Source organism: Cloeon dipterum, chromosome 4 (genome assembly GCF_949628265.1).
Source record: "Cloeon dipterum chromosome 4, ieCloDipt1.1, whole genome shotgun sequence".
Lineage (NCBI taxonomy): Eukaryota > Metazoa > Arthropoda > Insecta > Ephemeroptera > Baetidae > Cloeon > Cloeon dipterum.
In genome coordinates, this window is record NC_088789.1 from 28849157 (window position 1) to 28863710 (window position 14554).

General features: G+C 37.0%; 2 protein-coding genes across 2 annotated transcripts; both read left to right on the forward strand.

The window, feature by feature from the left end:
• Window positions 1-1580: 1580 nt before the first annotated feature.
• Window positions 1581-1952, forward strand: LOC135943700 (ankyrin-1-like). Its single transcript, XM_065490362.1, has one exon. The coding sequence runs from the start codon at window positions 1581-1583 to the stop codon at window positions 1950-1952; it is 372 nt and encodes a 123-aa protein (XP_065346434.1).
• A 729-nt stretch (window positions 1953-2681) lies between these two features.
• Window positions 2682-3410, forward strand: LOC135943701 (alpha-latrocrustotoxin-Lt1a-like). The gene has a single exon (XM_065490363.1). The coding sequence runs from the start codon at window positions 2682-2684 to the stop codon at window positions 3408-3410; it is 729 nt and encodes a 242-aa protein (XP_065346435.1).
• The last annotated feature ends 11144 nt before the right edge of the window (window positions 3411-14554 follow it).

Below are 14554 nucleotides of genomic sequence, written 5' to 3' on the forward strand. Positions count from 1 at the left end.
TTTCTTTTTAAATGAAACACAGTTCTCATCATTACTTTAATTTCATGTGTGTATTTTATTGCAAAGGGTCAAAAGAGACGTTTTTCCGTCAGAGAAACTGTAAATTAATGCACAATGCTATTTGGTACAACCGGAAGCAGTTCTCTAAAATCAAATTTGTGGCATGATTTCTATTGGAAAAAATTATTCATCATCGTGTCAGCTATTATATAATTAATTTATCTTTGAAATGATCAATTTTTTCTACAATTTATATTAAAGTGAACAATTTAAAATCATTTTAGATTGAATTCTTAATAATAAAGCATAACAATGTAAATTAATATTTACATAACAAAAACATCTTAATTCCAACTGATAAGTAAATGTGAATTGCAACTTAGTCAGGAGTAATCTAGCTGATTAATTATCCAAAAATTTGCCTTTATCTAGAATTACGTTGCAACCTTCGCGTACCCAGGCATTAATTCGGGCCGCAGGACAGAACTCCCCAGTAGTTACCCTCCCGGTGAAGCCGTGCCCTTTCAGGATTTTTCTGACACCACCAACTTTAATTAGTTCCCAAAGTTGGAAATGGAAGATTTTGAATTTACGTTAAAAGAATAACTTTAGAAAATGAAATTTAATAGATAAATATAAGTTTTAGACGAGCGGTTCAAGATCGCGTAGTTTCTTTAATTACTAGGGTAAAATAATGAAAGAGACCGGTTTAGGTTAAATACAAGTAACATTATTATTTAAGCTGATACTTTAAACGATACAGCAAAATTTATATTTGGTTTAATAATTATGAAATATATTTCACCTTGATATTGACTCAGTTAAGAACGTTATTGAAATAACCGAAATACAATCAGGAACTGAATATTAAAGGAATTAAACTTTACAATATTGAATTTGAAAAGAGGAATAAATAAGCTCAGTTAACTATAAGTTTCTCACCACTTACTCTACCAATTAAAGAAGAATAGCTGCGGACTTCTCCCACACTAGCCCGTTGTAACGCGTGGAAAAATGAACTCTCAAGTAACTCGAGTGTCATTTGGTCCGTGGTTATATAGTGGCAAGTGAGGGGTTTGCCCAATGGATTACATGACTGAGAGTAATCGAGTAAACAATAGATTAACTTCACTTTTACAAATTAAAATAAATATCCTCTATTGAAAATACTATTGAATCAATGACATTGAGGATTTAATGGAATAAATATGTTTTGGTCCTCAATGAGATTACTTTGTATTTAAAACAATAGAATTAGAGTGTTTGGCAATTTAATTGTAATCACTTGTGGTACCATTAGGATTCAGTTATTGTTAAGCGAACAATACAATTTAAATTAAAGTGATTTTAAATATTTACTGTTGTTATTACCATAAGGGATTCACATAAACATTTGAACTCGACTAACAACACAGTTTGATTTTATTTGTTCTAACAGTGGTTGCGTTTTGTTGACTCGAGATCTTTGTCCATTAAAGACGCAACAGCTTGAGAAATTTTAATTTTCCTGAAGAGAAGTACGCATTTATTTTTATGCTTTGGTTTTTTAAAAAATGTTGATTGTTGGCAGGTTGTGAAAAATGGATTCATTTTTGAGCGTGCGGGATACAGACCGCTTCATCGAAAAGACAACGACAGGTCTGACCCCGTTGATGCTCGCAGCCAGGGATGAGAACCTGGAAAATTGCCTCGAACTCCTGAAAATTGGAGAAATTGTTGAGGCAAGGATAAAATTCGGCTTGACGCCACTTCACTTCGCGGCCTTGAACAAGGAGAACGGAATCAAAATCGTCTGGCACCTAATAAATCAGAACAAACTAGATTTGAAGGAAAAGGACGTGGACGGCGAGGAACCGATTTTCTACGCAGTCAGGAAGGGAAACTTCAGGGTGGCGCAGATCCTGCTCGAACTGGAAAAAAAGGAAAACAAAAATCTCTCGCATTTTTTATAATTCAAAACAGATCTGACGTCGCTCAGATAATTCACGCGTGGAACCCGAATTTAATTAAGGAGGTTGATTCCGATAGGAGAAATGCCCTCCACCTGGCAGCCCAGTTCGCCGACCTGAGTGTTTGCAGGTGGCTCATCGCCGAGGGCATCGACGTAGCGTCAACGAGCTGTTTCGGGACTGCCTTGCACCGCGCGCCGTTTAATAAAAACCACGGAATGGAATTAGTGCAGTTTTTCATCTCACAGAAGCTAAAGTTAAATGAAAAATCAAAGTTCGGATTCGTGCCTTTGGATGCAGCTCTTGCAGCGGAAAATATTGACATTGCTCGCGAGTTGCTGAGTCTCGGCGCCTCTTTGAACATAAAGGACCACAATTTTTTGCATTATTGCGTATTTTCAACAAGCTGAACATCGCCAGGTTCATTCACGAATTAGATGAAACACTGATTAGAGGCAAAGACGCGAAAGGGCGAGACGCACTTCACATAGCGGCGGAGGATGCTGATCTAGAAATGTGCCGGTGGCTCGTGGAAACCGGCGTCCCAGTGGATTCTTTGAATGGAAAAGTCAAACCTCAGTTTTGCACCACGTCGGCCTCAATTCGAAGCACGGAACTCAGCTCGTGCGGTATTTTTCCCATTTGGGGCTTGACATCAACAAGAAGGACCACTTTGGCTTCACGCCTTTAAATTACGCTTTGAGAAATAAAAATTTTGACGTGGCAGAGAAAATGCGGATATTTAGAGCCCATTTCTACGCGAAGAACGATGGCATGAACACTTTCCACACCTGCATATTGGAGAACAATTTAGAAGGCGTCCAATTCGTGCTCTCAAAAGTGCCAGAAATAATAAATTCTATCGGCAGTGAAGGGACGAATGCCCTTCACATCGCAGCGGCTTTCGCAGATTTAGAAATGTGCCAGTGGCTGTGCGGAAAGAACTTCGACGTGCTGTCCCTGAGTGAGGACTGGGGAAACACTGTTCTCCACTTTGCCTCAATGAACAAAAAATTTGGAAAATCGCTCGTCCCTTTTTTCGTTTTCAAGGGGGTGGATGTGAATGAGAAAAACTTTTTCTTTCTCTCACCCTTGTTCGTTGCTCTTAAAATGGAAAATATCGCCGTGGCTGAGGAATTGCTGAAGGCTGGCGCAGACCTGAATACGAAACAGGAGAACGGCGACAATTTCCTGCACTCCTGCGCTCGTAATAATAAACTTTTGAGTGCCAAATTCGTGGTTGGATTAAATGAGGGGCTGGTCAGGGAGCCGGCCTTCGGAGGAATCACTGCCCTTCACATGGCGGCACAAACGGCGGATTTGGAGTTTTGCAAATTTTTGGTCGAAAAAGGAGCCGATGTTCATGCCAAAGACTTTCTTAACCGTTCGGTTTTGGTTTATGTTCCGGAAAAGAACAAAGAAAAGAGGAAATACTTTCTGTCCTTGGGAATTAGAAATTAAAGGAGCCTTTGATAAGCCGACAGCGGTGTATTCGTTTGACAAATAAACGCATTTTGTTTAAAATTATATTTGTTTTTATTTGAATAAGTGGCATTTATATGTCTTCTCTTAGATTGTTGGACAGATTTAACGAGCAACGAAATTCTTATTAAAAGAGTTATTTGAGACCCTATCCAGACGGAGCAGTGAGAGCAGAAATGCATAAATTAATTCAAAACATCTCACCTAATCTTTTTCTATCACTTGTAAGCCTTGCAGAGAGATGGAATCCGTGCCGCCAAGCAGTCTTCCGGCACGGGATGCATACCATTCCACTATTTCAACACAGAAGATTAATTGCCTCGGTAGCTAATTAGATCTATCGAAATTTCCAATTTCTGTGTTTTAAATGCACAATTTATTTTGTCAAATAAAATATGAAACACTGCTTTTCTTTACTGTTTGATGCGATGAAGCGAAGTTTGGTCAATCGCAGTCGATTTCTGAATTGCCTCTCAGGAGAAACACGACACGTGTGTTTTATTCGCCATTTTTGGCTACCCTGATGGAACCTGGTGGCTGCACTCAGCTGGCATTTAACTCAAATACGAATTAGATTTTGCCTCTTGTAAACGCATAAACGAAAATCATCTGCTATCTCCCCCGGAATTTTTTGCTCAAATTTTGTATTATTTTTGGGAATGAGATGCTCATCCCTTTTTTCTCTGCTATTTAATTCGATCTCTTCGCGTGTGCAGTCAAATTTACTAAAATGAAATAAAAAAAATGAAAAGTATTAAACGAAGAAATTTATTGAGTTTTTTTATATGAAAACATCTAAGAACTAGGACTGTTAACAAAGATATGGAAACGGTTTTTAAGTTTTTATTCATTTTCATCAAAATCATTTAATTATAGCAGTGTTGATGTGTTTACAGCTATCAAAAAAGTCTCATAAAAAATTACACATCTAATAAAATAGGATAAGGCTCACGAGTCATGATCAGTGTGTGTTTATTTTTAATCGAAATGATGCATGTCAAAAATTTGCTCAGAATAATGGTTTAAAATTGAAAAATACTGAACCTTAATTATATCATCGCGTTTGTACAAAAATTGCAAAAAGTGAAAGAAATTACTGACGGACTGACGTTTCGCCGTGAATTAGAAGCAAATGATTTCGCATGCAAGTCGAGTACATTGTTTTTCCACAAATGTGACAAGTTTCCCGGACTTTTCTCTATCAATGAACCTCTTTTTGATAATTTCTGCGATTTTTCATTAAGATGAAATTTTTATTGCAAGCCAGACAAGGCAAATGGCCCACAATCAAATTATGCTTTGAAGCGAGATGGTGTTTCAAACTTGGGATATTATAGAAATTTTTGGAGGAGTGAGCGCAAAACTTCAAGTTGGCTTTGTTGTGGATTCTATTCAAATGTTGTTTCAAGATTTTGTCACTTTTGTAATACCTTTTGCAGGGTTCACACTTGAAACCAAGCTATTTGTGCTGAATCCCACGCGTAATGTGTTTTCTTTTCGTGTGGTATTTCAACAAATATCTTTTGATGAATGTTTTGTTGCACTTGTCACACTTGAACAGAGTTTTCTTGCAGGATTTCAAATGTGACTGATAGAGTCCTGAACATTGGAATTTGTTTTTGCAGCGAGAGCAATTTTTCACACTAATGTGACCACTCTGATTGAAATTTCCCTCGGGGACACTCAATTTGCACAAGGAACAAACTTTGAAAATGTGCAAACGCCTAATATGAGATCTCAATGAATAATCAGAGGAGAAAGATTTTCCGCAAATATGGCACTCACTTGATATTGGTATATGTTTTCTAATGAAGTGCTCTTTCAAATTAGATTTAAGCCTTGCTCTGTAGCCACAGTCATTGCATTGAAATCTCTCAGCCTCGTTTTCACTTTTGTGAGCAGAGTCAAAGTGTGTTTTCATTTCAATTTGAGTTTTGAAGTGTGAAAGGCACCCTAAGTGAGAGCATTTTACAAGAAACACTTTGTGAACTTTGCGAACATGTTGCTTGTAGTTTTGTGATCCCTCGAATTCCTTTCCACAAAAGCTGCACTCGATTTTGTCACGTTGTCTTGAGATTTCGTGAACAGTCTTTGTGTGCTTTTCTTTTTCTTCAAGAGTGTGAAAATAAGTAGCACAATTGCGATTTCCACATCTAATGGCTTCCTTGTGCATTTTCTTCATATGTCCTGACAAATGATGAGTGTATTTAAATCTTTTCCCGCAGTAGATGCATTTCCATCGCCGCGGCCGTATTTCAGCTACAGCAATTCGGCTCTCTTCGCTGCTGTCACTTTGCGGCAATTTAATTTTCTCCAACTGCACCCAACACTGCTCTAATTTGCCCTCTGAAAATGCATAAATAATAAATCGAATTTAATAAATTTCAAAGTTCATTTTCACCGAAATAGTTCTTCCGCAGCTCTTTTGCCGCATCGTCCAAATATTCTGAATTCCTGGGCCACCAAACCAAAGACTCGTCCGCAATCTCGTCGAATTTCCGTTGAAATCTTTATACAAATACCAAAAATAGAAACGAGAAATTCCTAAATTTCCCTTATAACTCACTCGGCGTGCCACAGACAAAAATAGCAAATCAGGTCATCGTCCTCGATATCCTCATACATCTCGTGTCCGCAAATGTTGAGAAACCAAGCCTCCAGTTTGTCCTTGTCCACGTTGACAGCGAGGATAGCGCCGTCCGCCGTCGGACGCTCGCAAACCAAGCACAGCGCTTTTTGAATCGACATTTCCATTAGACCACCTGTACCTGAATGAAAGGTGGAAGGTTCCAGGTGAAACAGGGCGATTGAAGCGCCCCTCATGGTGAAATGGAATATATTCTAGTTTGCGTGTATTCATTTAAACCAGTGACCGTTATTGCAATCATGTTTAGTGTTGTGAAGATAACCCTTGACTTAGACAAAAAAGAGCTCAAATTTGTTTGATAATTTTCCACAAATGTTTCGGGATTTTAATTGAATTTCTAAATTGTGACTTGATTTAACAAAAGTCAAAGGTAAAATAGAAAGGAGCTAAGCCTCAGAGCAAAGGTGATTGATTTTGTTTTTTGATTGTCTATCAAAAATATTTACTCTCATTGTAAGTGCAAAATCTGCTAAAAGAAAAACATTGGCTTAGACATTCAATTTCAAGTGGTTCAAACTGGGAATATCTTTTAAATCAAACAGTATGTCATTTTTAAATTAATTTATTTTTATTTATTCCTTTTGCTATAAGGGTTGAGGCAGACGTCGGAGAAAATCTGAAAACCGAATAAATGACAACAAGAAGCAGATCTCTTAAATCCATTTTTTCCGATTTCTCCTGGGAAAAATTAATTGTCAAGAGAGTTGTATATGTCAAGAAAATCGTTAAGGCTTGATTCGCCAAGTAGCACGATTGTTTTTTTCGTTGAAATTTCATACATATTTACAGGAATATCCGTGTAATGCAAAGCCATTTTGACACTCGATAATTGCGGCAAAAATGCCGACGCGTTTTTGACGACATCACTCAAAGCTCTGAAAAATTCCAAGTTGACGTTTTCCATTTCTATTCAGGACGAAGTGTATTTAAATTTTCTGAGCTCTCTCAGGATTTTCTTTTTAGCAATTAAAGCTGAGACTTCTTCCAAATCTTTTACGTCATAGTTTTCGTGAGAAAGGGAAATCGTCTCCAGCGTGGGCGCTTGTAATATGTTGGACAGACACGCTTTCTTTGCCCTGAAATTTCAAGAATAAATTAAATAAGTTATAATTTAAAAATATACAATCGAATACCTGTCTGAAGTAACCCACGTGAATTGCTTGAGAGGCGGAAAAAATGTAATAGGCTCCGAACTGTCTGTGATGTTTACACGACCCAAAATAATTGTCTGCAGTTTCGGGCAGTTGGAGAAAATCGTTTTAAGTTCAATTTCCGGGGGAGAGCTCTGAAACGCGAGTTCCAGAGTGTGCAAATTGTGCCCGTAAGTCTTCAGTAGTGTCTCCACCACCTCCTTTCCCCCAAAGTCTTTCAACTTGAGACTCTCAATTTTTTTAAACTGCAGGACTGGGTCGATATGTTCCACGGAAACATCCGAGTTGCCCTAAAAATCGTTCGTATAAATATATTTCATGGAAGTAATCACTCGAACATCATGGTAATGATTTATCAAAAGACCCATTTTTTAATTAAATAATAAAATACCTCCAAAACAAGATGCCTGACGTTTGGAAACTTCAAATGCCACGGCCTGGAGATTGTTAGATAGTCAACCTTGAAATAGCAAAAGGCGGAAGTTTTTTGTAAATTTCTAAAATTATCAGGTGAGGCAATGGTCGGCGCATAATGGCTGCTGAAATCGAAGCCTTCCTGCTTATGCACGAGCTCCAGTTGCGGCAAGTGCTTCAAACATAGCTTGAACAAAAAACTGGCCCTTTCGCAACGCCACGAGTCTGACGGAAAGAGGAACACTTTCAGCTGGGAAAAGGCCAATTTGAAATCTTCAATGTTATTTTCTTGACAAATGCTCTTGTCGCTCATGTCAAGACGGACGTCGAAATATTTTAAATCCGGAAGCTGTTTGCAGATTTCCTTCGCTTCGGCGTATTTCACCTTGTGGGTGTCCAGTTTCAGTTTTCTTAATTTTTGCAGTCTTCCTAGGGTTTCCACCCACGCTCGTTTGGAATGCTCGAATTCCTCGCATGATTTGTCGACGCTCAGAGTCAGGGACTGGACATTCGGTGCGTGGATCGCAATCAGGAGAAGTATCTGGTCCAATTTTAAAGTTAGTTTAATTAAAGATAATTGGAACGGAAGAGTTTTACAAGCCAATAACACTGAAGAGCAATTAATAGTATTGTTGACTGTAACTGTTTGTGAAAGTTATCAACAGTTTTTTAACAAATTTTGTTCAATAATAAGCTATTTTACTTTAAGCCGACAAACGCTGGGCAAAAAGAGAGCGGCTGATGTTTAGGACACGCCACTTTAACTGTGTCTTGTCTGATGTTTAATATAAGCAACCCAAAAACCACCATAAAAAAGAATCATTAATTTCTTTTGTTATTCAGATCACTGACTACGTTAAAACGTCCTTTTTTGTCCAGCGCTTGACGGCTGCAACGATTCTAAAAATTCCAACATTTTAATTTTCCGATTTTATTTTCTGGTCATGTAAACACGCGTCCTTAAATAATATTACCTGTGAAAGCGCTGTTTCTCTGTATTGTTTCGGGCTGAACGTCAGCATGCCATTTAAAGTGATTTCATTTATTTTCGGGCAAAGCAAGTGAGTAAAAATAAATAAAATTCTCTTTAGTTCCTGCATCTGTTTGTCTACGTAATAATTGTTTTTGCACGTGAGTTCACAAAGGCCGTCCAACAGTTTTTGACGCAGGCAACGAGCTAAAATTAATGTAAATAAAAATAAAAATTAATGTTAATATTTATAATGATCACTCACGAAGTGTTAGCAGTCTTTGGATTCTTTCCATGCCATCCTCTCGTTCATCAGAAATGAAGGCTTCAAAGCTCTTGACGATCTTTTTGGCCGTAAGGTCGAACAATCTTTTGTTCCTCCTGCTTAGGTTATGCAACCTAGATTTGGCCAAATTGAGTCTCTGTAGGTCGCTCATGCTTGAAATGCTAAACCGGAATGGGGAAAATTAACGCTTTAACTGGCTTATTATTATAAGCCATTCGTACAGATTAAAAATATGTTTGCGCCTAATTAGATGTAGGTTTTTCAATAATATTGAACACATATATAATCAATATTATTGAAATATGCATCATTTTCTTCATTTCAAACAGCAAATTATGTGTACTGATAAAATAAAAATATTTTTATTGGATTCAAATTTGTTTTTCTACTTTTTAATTGGTTTAAGTTTAACAGTTTTTATTGGGCTCTAAAATCTGTTTGGCACAATCCAGATGGTTAAACGAGTGCAGAAATGAAGCAAACTGTCACTTCTGAGTTTTACAATGCACGGCGTCTAGGTTTCCTTCAGCCAGGGCATGGCGTCTGCCCGTCGACGTTTTGCAGTTGACGTCGTTCCCAAGGAAATAAAAAAGTTGGTGATAATTATGGGCCATCGATTCTGTTGAGGATGCAACATGCAGGGCGGCCATTGAATGCGTTTCTTAAATTTATGTTTTTCCTTCGTCTTTTTTGTCGCGTTGAGGCCAGAAATGTGCAGAATCGTGACACTTTGCGTCAAAACGTGTTGACCTTTTTACCCTTGACAGACACATTTTGCTGCTGAGGGACGCGAGGGATAGAAATGCTTTCGTCGGAGAAACTCAGTTAATTTGCGCACTAGTAGAATAAATAATACTTATTATGAATCTATCCGCATTATGCGATTGTTATTCTATAGCCAAAACAAACTAACTCCTGCTTAAAGGCCAATCCGTTTTTATAAATGCATCTCAGTTCTCTCCTGAAATAAATTTGTTCTCGATTAGAAGGACAAACTAATTATTTTGTTACTCCTGTTGATCATCAGAAAATAAATGTGTCAAGCCTCTCTCCCGGCCAGCAGACTTGAACTTTAGCATATTATAATGATATTTTAAATAAATATTGCGTTGCTTTATAGAAAATAGGTCAATATTGAAAAAGCTGTCACAAATTTTACAAAAAATATAAATAAATAAAATAAATTTGTTGAGAACAAATGAAATTAAACAAGGACAGCTCTGAAAATAAAACCAAGAATTTTAAACGTCTTCAATCACAATTTTTATTTAAACAATCTTTCTTTCTCATATTTGAACATCGATATATCGTCACGCGAACTATAAACAAACAGATAAAAAACAACACCAAATACAAAAAAGGCCACGCTAAAGCAAAAATATGTAAGGGTTCTTTCCTGTTCAGGTCTCCTTCATCACCCTTGTCATCGTTTTCATCTTACTGTGAAAATTAATTTAAAAAAAAAATAAATAAAAAATAGACTAACTTACCGAAAGAGTTGAATCAGAGTCTGAATCCGCCCATTTGTTGGCCGTTTTTCATATTTTAGCGTCCACACGAAGAGCATCCATTCTTTTCTGAACAATAAAAAACGAAAGTAATGTGAATTTCTTTCGAAAGGAGTGAAATCAATCTCACCTATATAGCGTCGATTCATTTCATTTTCCGTAGTTCGCCCGTAGGTGGTCAAACCATAGAAAATCAGCCCGACAATCACAACTATGAGGGCAACAACGGGGGCGAACAAAATATAAGTAGCGATCCAGAGGGTGTTCAGAAGATCGTCAGAAAACATCATGTAATTATAATCGAGTTGTTTTGAGAGAAGAAAGAAACAGTGGCTGAAAACAGTGTTTTTAATTAATTTTTAGAATAAACTTAATGTTTAATAAAGATCCTAATAAATAAATTGTAATCTTTATATTTTTGATTTTTTTTATTATTAAAAAGATTAAAAATTATTTTGAAATAAAACTAAAAGGTTGCTTTTAGATCTACATAAAATTTTTAAAATTATTAAATAAAACCACGATTACATTTACACTAAATTAAGGAGGTTGAACTCACCTTATTTTGTTATATAGTGCAGAGATTTTTGTTAGAAGTAAAGGCGCAAGTGCTTTGGTGCCACCAAGCTCTGAATTTCTCTAGGCGATCAAGTCTTCTTTGGATGGCAGAGGACATTTTTGCTTGCGTCGGTCGCGAGGTTGGTACTGAGAATGAAAGCTGACGAGTTAGTTGTGTAAAAAGCCACATGGAAATGGAAAGATCAAACATATATCAACATTTTGGACTTTGATCTCTTCACAAAATATATTAACGAGGGAATATACTGCTGATTTCTTAATTACAAATTTGTGTTGCTTCAAGAAAACCACAGTTGATGTATATATTTACCAATGATTAATAAATTCCGAGGAATGATGAATAACCGGACTCTTTATCGTTTGTTTATGACTTAAATTTTAATTGTTTTTTCACATTTTTCATCTTCTCCTGGCCAATGGATGACGTTTCATTAATAATATTAGAACAATTGTAAATTAAAAAAGTAATTATAGTTTTTAACAACATAATATGACAGCGTACACGTGTTTAATAAATGTGATGAAACGAAATATACAATCATAGTATCTATAACAAATCAAATTAAAGCAAATTTCAACCCAAATAAAATAACTGGCTATTTTTTCTCTGCAAATTGATATTTTTCGTAAAATATCTTGTCAATACAAACGCCTTTCACATTCTCTCGTCTGCTACAATAATTTTTCCATCAATTTGCATCAATGCAATTTTGTATTCACTCAATTTTATATTCCTAATATTTATTTTAATAAAATTCCGAGTGAGGCCTCTTTTGCGCCGCTTATTTCTCTGTTTCTGCTTATTGCACTGCGAGTTTGCATGCTTTGTGCGTGTTGGCAAAGCGGCATTGCCAATTAGGATAATTATTCAATCAGACGGGAAAATGACAGCAAGGGCAAAATAGATACGACGAAATAGGCACGTGCGGGCAAATAATTTTACAGCCACTGAAGAGGGACGTGTGTGAGCCATTTTCTAACGCACGAGAAGTTGATTTCGCCTCTTGCACGCGCATAATAGAAAACCTTTTCTCCCCCAGAATAGCGTTCGACTCAAATTCTACTTTTGAGAGTGAGATTCCCTCGCATTTTTATCATATTTGTTTATTTTTCATCTAAGTCAATAAACAAATTAAATGCATGGATCAGGATATATACAAATGAAAAAAGGCGCTGGGATTGAATTTTTAGATGTCTTTGTGTGAGGTGAAAATTACACAAGAAAAATCTGTTTTTTAACTATGAAATTTATTGAGTGAAATTTTTGTTGATGTGAAAAATGTTCAAAAATGTAGACTGTTAACAAAAGATCGAGAGAAAATTACTGACGGACTCACACTTCACATTGGCAGTAAATGTTTTCGCATGCAATGTGAGTACATCGTTTTTCCACACATGTCACAGCATTATATATTTCGCGAAATTTCAATGATATGAAAGTCCTTTTTGCAGTCCGGGAATGGCAATTTTCCTGCTATCAAATTATGCTTTACAGCGAGATGGTGATTCAAATTAGTGAAATTATAGAAATTTTCGGCGCAGTGACAGTTAATACTTGCAGTTAGCTTTGTTGTGGTTTTTTTAAACGTTCTTTCAAGATTTTCTCACTTTTGTAGTACCTTTTGATGGGTTTAAACTTGAAACCAAGATGTTTGTGATGAATCTCGCGCGTCATGACATGTGTACTCTTTTCGCGTGATAATTCAACTTAGATCTATTCATGAATGTCTTTTGGCACTTGTCACACTTGAACAGAGTTTTCTTGCATGATTTAAAATGTGACTGATAGAGACCTGAACATTGGAATTTGTTCTTGCAGCGAAGGCAATTTATCACACTTAAGTGACCACTCTGATTGAAATTCCCCACGGAGACACTCAATTTGCACAATGAACAAACTTTGAAAGTGTGCGATTTCCTTACATGAGAATTCAATACATACTCAGAGGAGAAAGATTTTCCGCAAATATGACACTCACTTGATCTTGGTATATGTTTGCTAATGATGTGCTCTTTCAAACTAAATTTAAGCCTTGCTCTGTAGCCACAGTCATTGCATTTAAATCTCTTAGCCTCATTTTCACTTTTGTGAGCAGAATAAAAGTGTGTTTTCATTTCATTTCGAGTTTTGAAGAACGACATGCAACCGTTAAAAGAGCATTTTACAGGAAACTCTTTGTGAACGTTGCGAACATGTTTCTTGTAGCTTTTTGATCCCTCACATTCCTTCCCACAAAAGCTGCACTCGACTTTGTCACGTTGTCTTGAGCTTTCGTGAACAGTCTTTGTGTGCTTTTCTTTTTCTTCAAGAGTATGGAAATAAGTAGCACATTTGCGATTTCCACATCTGATGGCTTCTTTGTGCATTTTCTTGATATGTCCTGACAAATCGCGGGAATATTGATATCTTTTCCCGCAGTAGATGCATTTCCATTGCCTCTGCTGTATTTCAGCCTCATCAATTCGTCTCTCTTCTCCCTGAGCACTTTTCGGCAATTCAATTTTCTCCAACTGCACCCAACACTGCTCCAATTTACCCTCTGAAAATGGATAAAATTATTAAAATTTAAAAATTCCAGAGTTTGTTATCTATTTACCAAAATAGTTTTTCCGCAGCTCTTTTGCTGCCTCGTCCAAATCCAAATTCCACCAAACCAAAGACTCGTCCGCCATTTCGTCGAGTTTCCATTGAAACCTTAGGGAAAACACCTTAAATGAAATAAATGAATTCCTAAATTACTTATGACTCACTCTGCGTGCCAGAGGCAAAAGTAGCAAATCAGGTCATGATCCTTGACTTCCTTGGCAAACTCATGTTCGCAGACGTCGAGAAACCACGTCTGCAATTTGTCCTTGTCCACGTGGACAGCGAGGATAGCGCCGTCTGCCGTAGGAAGCTCACAAATCAAGCACAGCGCCTTTTGAAACGACATTTCAGTAAGTCCACCTGAACCTGAATGAAAGATGGAAGGTTGCAGGTGAAACAGGGGGCGATCGAAGCGCCCTTCAAAGGGAAAGGTATAAAACTTCTAGTTTGCGAGGTTTTATTTAAACCAGTGACCGTTTTATTAATTATTTTTTGTTTCTTCATTGACAAAAATTAATTATACTTTACAAACTGTCCGTTCTTCCAGCAAAAGTTATTAAAAAAATGCCGAACTCATTTTTAATTATGTTCTAGTGACATTTCTCCATCGTGTTGACAAAACCACGTATCAGGTCGCGCGAACTGAGAAAGTTCTGGTAAAAAATCGTCGCTCAGTATCGTCAAATTTGGAAACGCGCCGTGGAAAGGATCTCAGGTTACGTTACCCTGAATATTGTCGTTTGACAATGCCACTTAAAATTGGAAAAAGAGACCTGTTTGATGAGGGTTTGGGGTTGAGGATAATTAGGATTGGGCGGACGGTCGAATTTGAGCAAAAATCCACCAAGTGGCGCGCAGTGCACCTGTTGCACTTCACATGTCGGCGAGTGCGAAACAGAAATACCATTTAACATATAATTTTAGCAAAGCCAAAGTGATGATTCTCGAGATTTGAGTTTGTTTCGTCGCCCCCGGTGTGGT

Bases quoted from the DNA above. Each gene is read 5' to 3' on its own strand.
- LOC135943700 (XM_065490362.1), top strand. From the start codon at position 1,581: ATGGATTCATTTTTGAGCGTGCGGGATACAGACCGCTTCATCGAAAAG.
- LOC135943701 (XM_065490363.1), top strand. From the start codon at position 2,682: ATGCGGATATTTAGAGCCCATTTCTACGCGAAGAACGATGGCATGAAC.